Genomic DNA, 9066 nt, shown 5'->3' with positions numbered 1-9066 from the left:
GGGGTCCGGCAGCAGGACACTGTGCCTCTGGCCAGGAGCTGAGCAGGATGCCCTGCGTCCGTCCCTGGCCCCGACTTGCCTTCCTGGGCTGACCTGACTTCCCGCCAGATGGGATGCTTGTATTGGGAGTCCGCACTTCCGCCTTGACTTCTGGAACACTCGGTGATTCTCAGTCTCCTCTTACATCTCTGCCTCCTCCTTTTACGCTCCCTCTCTCTGTACGAGTTTTATTTCTTGATTTTTAGTGTTTTCCAAGGTCAGACTTTTTTAGCTGCTGTGCTCCCTGGAATCTAAGCCCCTCGGGGGACAGGCGTTCTATGATCTAGCCTTTCTTAACTGCCTCTGGGTTTCCAGATGTTCCTGAACCTGAGCCACTATTAGGACAATGGCGGGGGTTTCCTTTAGGAAGCCTCACTCAAGGAATACAGAATCAGGAGCCCTGGGCCGCAGGCCAAGAAGACCGTGCGTGCGCCAGTAAGCTCTTCAGCGATGCACCCAGGGCTGGCCAAGACCACCGGCTTGGGCGCCTGTCTTCACTGCCTGTCATGGCCACCCTGAGCCCGCGCCTTCTCCATGTCTGTAAGATTTTGGAGAGAGGGGGCTTCACTCAACCCAGAAGCCCCACGGAGAGCAGAGCTGCCCCGTCCTGCAGTAGAAAGAGCCCGGCACGCCGCACCTTTGCGTGCTTTCTGTAAGGAGACCAGGAGCCGGGCTGTGGCCTCTGCAAGAGTCAGTCGCTGGGGATTCAGGCTTTGTCTTTCTGGAGGAACAGAAATGTATAAAGATTCTATTAACATTGCAGTGTTCATACAAATAAAGCCTATCCTCCGTGCTGTAATACTAGAAAAACGTCTATAAAATAGTTTTTTTTGGTTCCTAAGCAGAGTGCACAGAACATTGGTGTGAGTGTGTGTGTGTGTGTGTGTGTGTGTGTGTGTGTGTGTGTGTTTTGGGAATGGAACCCAGGGCCTCCTCACCTCACCCTAGGCAAGCAATACAGCTGAGCTACAGCCCCAGGATGTAAATTTTTACAAGTTGAGACTTTTCCCTTAGGAATGACATGGAACTGATTATGTCCTGTTTAATTATAGGCTAGGGAAGAGAATTTTAAACTTTATAAGTTTATGCCTCCTGGCAGCATGGAGTAAGGGTCCCTGAGGTATTTCCCCCTTTCCTGGCCCCTGGCTGAGCAGAAGGGTTTCGCCGTGAGCTGCTGGGAGCCCGCCCTGCTTCCTCTCCTGCTCCTTTCAAAGCAGCCTGGGGTACTTGGTCTTCACTCTTGGCTGCGTGTAAGGTGGCTATTTGTTGGCAGAAGCTTTGGTAAGTATTCCAAGTTATTTCCATCAGAGTTGACAGAAGACACACTAAGCCCGCGTGGTGGCGCACGCTTATAATCCCCGCGCTTGGGAGGCTGAGACGGGAGGATCGCACAGGTTCAGAGTCAGCCTCAACTACGTAGTGAGGCTCTCAGCAACTTAGTGAGACCCTGTTTCCAAATAAAATATAAAATGGGTCTGGGAGTATAGGCCGGAGGTAGAAAAAAAAGACACACTATCTTGATTGATACAATAATACAACCTTGATTTTCTTTTTTGGTATGGGGAATGGAACCTAGAGCATTCTACCCTCTGCCCCGGCCTATTTTTTATTCTTCATTTTGAAACAGGGTCTCACTGAGTTGCAGAGGGCCTAAGTAGCTGAGGCTGTCCGTGACCCACGATCCTTCTGTCCCAGCCTCCCAAGTACTGGGATTACAAGTGTGCGCCACTGCGCCTGGTTACAACCTTGATTTTTTAGCTTGGAGGTAACTGAAGTGGGAAATCAAACCATACCCTCAAAATATAAACACGTTTAATGACACTGCAAGCTTAAAGAAGTGAAAAAATTGGTAAGCACCTCTTATGTATTCAAGTGTCTGATATTATTCAAAATAAGTATGCTGTTTTTTTTTTTTTTTTTTTTAATACTGGGGATTGAGTGCAGGAGCCCGCTACCTCTGAGCTCCACCCCAATCTCTCTTAATTTTATTTTGAAGCAGGGCCTCCCTAAGTTGTCTAGATTGCCTTCCAACCTGTGATCCTCCTGTCTCAGCCTCCCAAGTACTGTGATTACTGATGTGTGTGTGCCACTGTGTCCGGCCGAAATAAGTATAATAAATATAGTTTTTAATCTTAGCCTTTCAACCTTTAAATGTTATCAGAATTGATTGTATTATTACTTTTAAATTCAGTGCATGGAAAGAAAGGTTTACCATTTACCATGAAAAACTGTGCCTGGTCCCCTCCCACGGCCCCCACCTAAGTACTTTGGGTTTGGAGCCTTGTCATAGCTCTTTCTAGTAACAAAGGCTTCCGTCTGAAGTTCCCAAGGACACGATTAGATTAATAATTCCGTTTAAGAGAAACTGAGTCTAGCTCGGCCACGCATGCGTAGCACATTTCCAAAAGCAGCTCTGTCTATCCCCCTCCCCACAGCCCGCTCTGAGCTGAACCCTGGCCCGGCAGCCCCGGCTCACTCTTTGGGCATCTCTGCACCCTCAGAAGCAGAGGTCTGCCACCCACGGGGGGCCTGGGACCCTCAGTGCCCTCTCCCCATCCTCAGGGCTTGGGACGCTCCAACCCCAGCTGCACGCTTGGGCAGGGCTCCAGCCGCCCCACCACGGGGTGGGTTCCCAGAGTCATACCTTTGGGGTCTGGGGAGATAGATGCTGGCGGTGGACTGCAGGACTAAGGGTGGGCGCCAGGTCCCCGCCTCTCACCTGGAGGCAGCCGGCCAGCGAGGTCCTTCCTGCGACTCTGGTCGTTGATGAAGCGGCGCCCCGCTGTGAAGGAGACCTGGGCCCAGTCCCGGAAGGGTCGCCAGCCAGCCCAGGACCCCATTCCCCCAAGCACCAGGACCTCTGCCTTCTCTCCGGCGGGGATGGAGGGGTCCTAGCGAGCAGGGGTCCTGTCCTTCCGCCTGCCTCTTTTTGGAGGTGACCTCTGGCATTCAAGGGACCCAAGGCTGGCTCTCCATCTATGGATTAAAGGATTCGGCACGCCCCTACACACACACACACACACACCACGAAGGTCTTGCAGAATGTCCTAGGGAGAGTACAGGGATAGGGACTTACGTGCCCCCTTCAGGTAGAGCATTGCTTGAGGAGTCCAGTTTCTTCTCTCTAAGAGCCTCTGAAAGCCGGGCAGGAGAATAGTTAATAAAATATTGCAGTCGGAAGGAAGGAAGGAAGGAAGAAAGGAGGGAGGGAGGGAGGGAGGGAGGGAGGCAGCAAGCACTGCAGGCAGAGTCCTTGCCCTTTGGTCACCCGCGGAGCACTGTGGGAGTTTCCCAGGATGGAGCACACCAGGAGAAGAGCCAAGGTTGTCACCACCAGCCTGTTCGGTCCCTGACACAGCACAGCAAGATGCAGCAGAGGTCCTGGTGCCATGGGATCCTTGCCGTCTTCTCCCAACCTGGACACTCGGCAAGCCCCTTCCTTGTGGCTCCCTTCTGTTTAGTACTCACTATGGGGAGGTGTTCTCCCAGTCCACTTTCTAAATACGCCACAGAAACCACTTCAAAATATCTTTTGGAAACAGCATTTTCATCATTCCACTCCTGTAAGGAGTTGGGTGACTACGTTAGTTTTTATCACTAACATCAAGTGATTCCGCTATTTGATAGGCAGAGCATTCAGATATCCTTTGGCATTAAAATGTAGATAGCTATAAAGCTTTAAAAATAGCAAGCAGATGGCCTTTTTACTTACCTTTATGTTCTCTCCCTCTTTCACAGAAGCCTGTAACAACTCTAACTTTACCTGTGAGCTTTCTGATTTTGTTCTGAACTCGGGGCATTTAAAGCTTTGGTGTCAAAGACACCTCCTCCCCATCTGCCTGGAGTTGGGGGTCTCTGGGGACGACTTGTCCATCATGAAGATGGGGCGGGCGGTGACGTCTCCAGGGAGATTCGATTTCAGGAAGCAGAGGAGTGACTGATGGGTGGACATGGCGTGGATATTGATTGCATCAGAGAGCCAAGAGTCGTTCTGAGTTCATCAGTATCACCGCTTTGGCTTTCTCTGTTAGCTCCCCAAAGCAACATCGCTATTGTTAATGAAAATGATCGGTAGTCTGAGGCAGGATCAAAAGTAAATAAATAAAGGAACTGGCTAGCAAGCTGTCACCAGTGGCTGCAGGTGGATGACTAGGGTAGACAAGGAGAAGGTTAGGGGGTCCCAGTGGAACCTGGCACCTGCTATTCACTTAATTACCCATCCATTTCATTACTTAACAAATATTTATTGAGCACCTACTCCATGTCAGACAATCCTTAAGTTCAGGGAACACTGACCTGCACTGAAAAGATCTGTTTTTATCAAGCTTGCCAGCTGGTCAGCAGGGACACACTCCAAGCTGATGGGCAGGTAGATAAGGTAATTATCTAATGTTCTAAATGACTGAGTAAAAGTGGGTAGAGTCACGTGATAGGGTAAGTGGCAGGCTGCTTTAGGGAAGGGAAAGTCAAGAAGAGGAGAGGATGGAGTCAGACATGGGAGAGTTGGGGTGGAACTTAGTGTCCTAGGCATCCCTGGAAGGAGCAGTTAAAGCAGAGAGCTTGGTGCATCTGAGGTGTAGGAAGGGGCCAGTGTAGGAAGGGGCCAGTGTAGGAAGGGGCCAGTGGAAGCCGAGTTCTGTGGTGCGCAGTTGGAGACGAAGAACGGGTTCGAATGTCTAGCTATAGCGTTCTGAGCCAAAGAGGGTGGCAGCTTGGGGTGTACCAACAGGGACTGGAGAGCTAGCAATGTACTGGAGAAAGTACTGAAGGTGGAGAGCAGAGGATTGGAAGATAAGCGGTCTATGGGAGTATGAGAAAAATAAATCAAGGATGCTGCTTAGATTTTTGGCTTAAGCATAGGATAAACGATGAAAGCAGGTTACTGCGACTACAGAGACTTTTTAAGGTACCAATGCAGAGCCAGAAACAAGGAATTCCCTGATGGGCAGATGGGCATACTAAAACTGAAATGAGTATTAGACATCCAGGTAGAAGTCTGAAGTGGGCATGAGGCAATGCAACATTCCACAGCGTTCAGCAGAGAGGGTGACAGCCAGTAGGTTTTGTTTTGTCTTCTTTTTTTCAAGGCAGGGATGATCAGCTTTCAGAATTTTAAGAGTCGTAAGCATTTTAAGGCAGGAAAAAAAAAAAAGACTGGTAGTGAAATGGAGCTAAGGAAGAGACAGACAGAGCTGTGAAGCCAAACGTACAGAAAGTGAGCAGAGCCAGAGCCAGAAGAGGGCACTGAGGCAGAACAATCAGAGGGGGAGATACTCAGGGCACCCTGTGCCTCCGGAGCCAGCGGACATCCGGTGAGCGTGAGCAGGAAGGCGAGACAGTGTCCAGAGGAGAACCCAATGGGTGTGGAAGCCAGTGATTTGGGGAATAGAAGCAAGACTGAAACAAGACAATAAGTGAACAGGGAGTGCTGGAACAAAACCAAGTGTGGACAAACCTTAAAAAAAATGTCACAGAACAGGGGAACGGAAAGGAAAGGAATCTTTTCCTTGAGAAGGAATGCTTGCATTTGTTGGAGATTTGCTACTCTCTCTGGATTTCCAGTAATATCCAGACCCTTTCATTTTTAGGAAATTCCTAGGATTTCCTATGTTATCAGTTATGGCTTTGGCATGGCTGTTGAGAGGTAAAGTCGTCCCTCTATTGCACAAACTGAAAACGCGGGACACTCGGTTTCACTTGGGACTGGAGTTTGAAGGGTTGGTGCTATCTGTTTGCAAGTACTTGGAAAAGATTGAGATTTAGGTGTTGTTTTTTTTTCTTTTTTTTTTTTTTGATGGTCACATAAGAAAAGGAAAATTGATGTTTGGCTAGGGAAGGAAAATAAAATAAAAATAGCTATTTGTCGGTAAAAACTTGACTATTCTCTTCAAGGTATAAGTAAGATAAGCAAGAAGCCATTAGTGTGGTGTTTTATTTCCATTGTTTTAGAAGAGAAAGATGAAAGCTAAGGACAGGAAAATTACCACCGGAACCGGATAAAGTTGAAATAATGCTTCACATGTTATGTTTTAGAATTTAATATCAAGGGATTGATATCTCCAATAATTATTGCCATAAAAATTCAAAAGTATTCTGTTTTAAATGAAATAGGTGAAACCCAATTATCAGGCTACCTAACAAATGAGATGCCTTTCTCCTCTTTCCATAACAAGGCCACATAAAGGTTACAGGAAAAAGGACAGGCAAATGAATCGCCATTTAAATGTGTTTTGAACTTCCCATTTTAAGGAAAAACGAAAGTGAGTTGTTCATTAACAGCCTAGCTAATGAATTCACAAGTAGACGCTTTACGTCAATGCTGACATTTTCAGCTGCATGTACACAACCGAAGAGAATGCGTTTGACAAGTTATCAATATTGTGGTCCTATCGAGAGTAACACGCTAGAACATTTCTGCTAGAAGGATTTCCAAAGGGCACTGGCCCCCAATCAAATGTTTTTGCTAAGTCACAAAACTTTTAAGATCTTTCCAAGTCTAAGCCAAGAGATGGGCTCAGTTAGGTGGTTGGCTTAAAAACTACATGACTACTGAATTTTATTCTGAAGATTGTATGACCAAGCAGTAGACTAAAAGAGGCTCCTCTGCTCCTTTTGTTTTTTTTTTTTTTTTTTTTTTTTTTACATGTCAATAATTGTGTTTAATGGGCATTGACTAAATACTCATTTTTTTTTAATTAATCAAGAAGTAGAGCAACAACCATACCAACATATTATAACTTGCATAGCCATCCTCCTATTGCTAGAGTCAGTTTATTTACAATTTTACACTATTAAAAATAACACCAACATTTTAATACATTTTAACACCAACATTTTTTTTTTTTTTAATCTGGGGATGGAACCCAGGGGCAGTTAACCTCTGAGCTACATCCCCTGCCCTATTTTTTTTTTTTTACCATTTGGAAATATTTTATTTATTTATTTATTTTATTAATTTATTTTTTAAATTGGTGCATTGTAGTCATATATCAATCACATTGGAGTACAAGACTTGAGAGGATACACAAGCACACATCATCCAATTAGTCCTCCTCCAGCCCCCATCCCATTCCCTCCCCCTCCCTCCATCCCACACTTCTTTGGTGATTTACTTTGATACATTTGTTTATGTACCTCCTGCGTTTTAAAGAGGCTCCGTCCTCCAGTATTACATACCCTCTGATTGGTCACATTAGTTGCTTCACTATAGGGCCCTTTCTATAGCTCAACCTCTTCCTGTTGCACTTTTCCTCCTAGTTATTGCTGATTAAGAGAAGCGTCTGATTTATATTTTCTGCGATATTTCTCTGTGCATGCTGCGTTGCAAGTACCGATCCCACTCTTGATGGTCCCAGTAGTGGCCTGGCTACTCGGTGGACTGATCCAGACCTCGCTGGCTCAAGCAGCGGCCTTGCCTCATGGGAGGCCCCAGTTCTGGTCTCGCTGGCCCCTGCACCGGTCTAACCCCTAAGCTGGCTTTGGTCCCGGCCTTGGAGGTCACAGGAGTGAACTTGCCTCACGCCAGGCTAAGATGCTGGCCATTGGCCCCTGCACCAGCCTAACCCCTTGGCAGGATTTCAATCCCGGCCTTGGAGGCCCCAGCACCGGCCTAGCCTCACGGCAGGTTCCAATGCCGGCTTCGTAGGCCCCAGCACCAGCCTAACCCCTCGGCAGGTTCTGTTCCCGGCCTAGGAGGCCCCAGCACTGGCCATGTCTCACGGCAGGCTCTGATGCTGGCCTCGCCTCACGGCAGGCTCCGATGCCGGCCTCGCTGGCCCCAGCACCGGTCTAACCCTTCGGCAGGTTGTTATCCTGGCCTTGGAGGCCCCAGTACCGGCCTTGCCTCACGGCAGGCTCCGATGCCGGCCTCGCTGGCCCCAGCACCGGCCTAACCCCTCGGCAGGCTCTTATCCTGGCCTCTGAGTCCCCAGTACCGGACTTGCCTCAAGGTAGGCTCCAATCCCGGCCTCGGAGGCCTCAGTACCAGCCTTGCCTCACGGCAGGCTCCAATGCCGGCCTCACTGGCCCCAGCTCCCGCCTCACCCCTCGGCAGGCTCCAATCCCGGCCTCGGAGGCCCCAGTACAGGCCTTGCCTCATGGCAGGCTCCGGTGCTGGCCTCGCTGGCCCCAACACCGGCCTAACCCCTCAGCAGGCTCCGATCCTGGCCTCGGAGGCCCCAGCACAGGCCATGCCTCACGGCAGGCTTCGATGCCCGCCTCGCTGGCCCCAGCATCGGCCTAACCCCTTGGCAGGCTCTTATCCTGGCCTCGGAGGCCCCAGCACAGGCCATGCCTCACGGCAGGCTCCGATGCCCATCTCGCTGGCCCCAGCATCAGCCTAACCCCTTGGCAGGCTCTTATCCTGGCCTCAGAGGCCCCAGTACCGGCCTTGCCTTATGGCAGGTTTCGATACTGGCCTCACTGGCCCCAACACCGGCCTAACCCCTCGGCCGGCTCCGATACTGGCCTCGGAGGTCCCAGCACCGGCTATGCCTCACGGCAGGCTGCGATGCCGGCCTCACTGGCTCCAGCACCGGCCTAACCCCTCAGCAGGCTCTTATCCTGGCCTCGGAGGCCCCAGTATCGGCCTTGCCTCACAGCAGGCTCCGATGCCAGCCTCGCTGGCCACAGCATCGTCCTAACCCCTCGGCAGGCTCTTATCCTGGCCTTGGAGGCCCCAGCACCGGCCATGCCTCACGGCAGGCTCCGATGCTGGCCTCGCTGGCCCCAGCACCGGCCTAACCCCTTGGCAGGCTCTTATCCCGGCCTCGGATGCCCCAGTACAGGCCTTGCCTCAAGACAGGCTCTGATCCCGGCCTCGGAGGCCCCAGCACCGGCTTTGCCTTACGGCAGGCTCCGATGCCGGCCTCGCTGGCCCCAGCACCAGCCTAACCCCTCGGCAGGCTCTTATCCTGGCTTCGGAGGCCCCAGTACTGGCCTTGCCTCAAGGCAGGCTCTGATGCCAGCCTCGCTGGCCCCAGCACCGGCCTAACCCCTCAGCAGGCTCCGGTCCCGTCCTCGGAGGCC

At 50.4% G+C, this 9066-nt stretch overlaps 1 protein-coding gene across 1 annotated transcript; it reads right to left on the bottom strand.

Annotated features, from left to right (window-relative positions):
* Positions 1–533: 533 nt before the first annotated feature.
* SPX (spexin hormone) lies at positions 534–3430 on the bottom strand (the record flags this gene model as incomplete). The annotated part of the gene is made up of 4 exons (XM_080705046.1): positions 534–760; positions 2759–2821; positions 3116–3173; positions 3308–3430. 4 exons carry the CDS (start codon positions 3428–3430, stop codon positions 534–536), a joined length of 471 nt encoding a protein of 156 aa, XP_080561172.1.
* Positions 3431–9066: the final 5636 nt, after the last annotated feature.

This window comes from Muscardinus avellanarius (assembly GCF_963383645.1).
Source record: "Muscardinus avellanarius genome assembly, chromosome: 11".
Taxonomy (NCBI): domain Eukaryota; kingdom Metazoa; phylum Chordata; class Mammalia; order Rodentia; family Gliridae; genus Muscardinus; species Muscardinus avellanarius.
The sequence above is the reverse complement of the archived record's forward strand: the minus strand, read 5'-3'. Positions and strand labels throughout refer to the sequence as shown.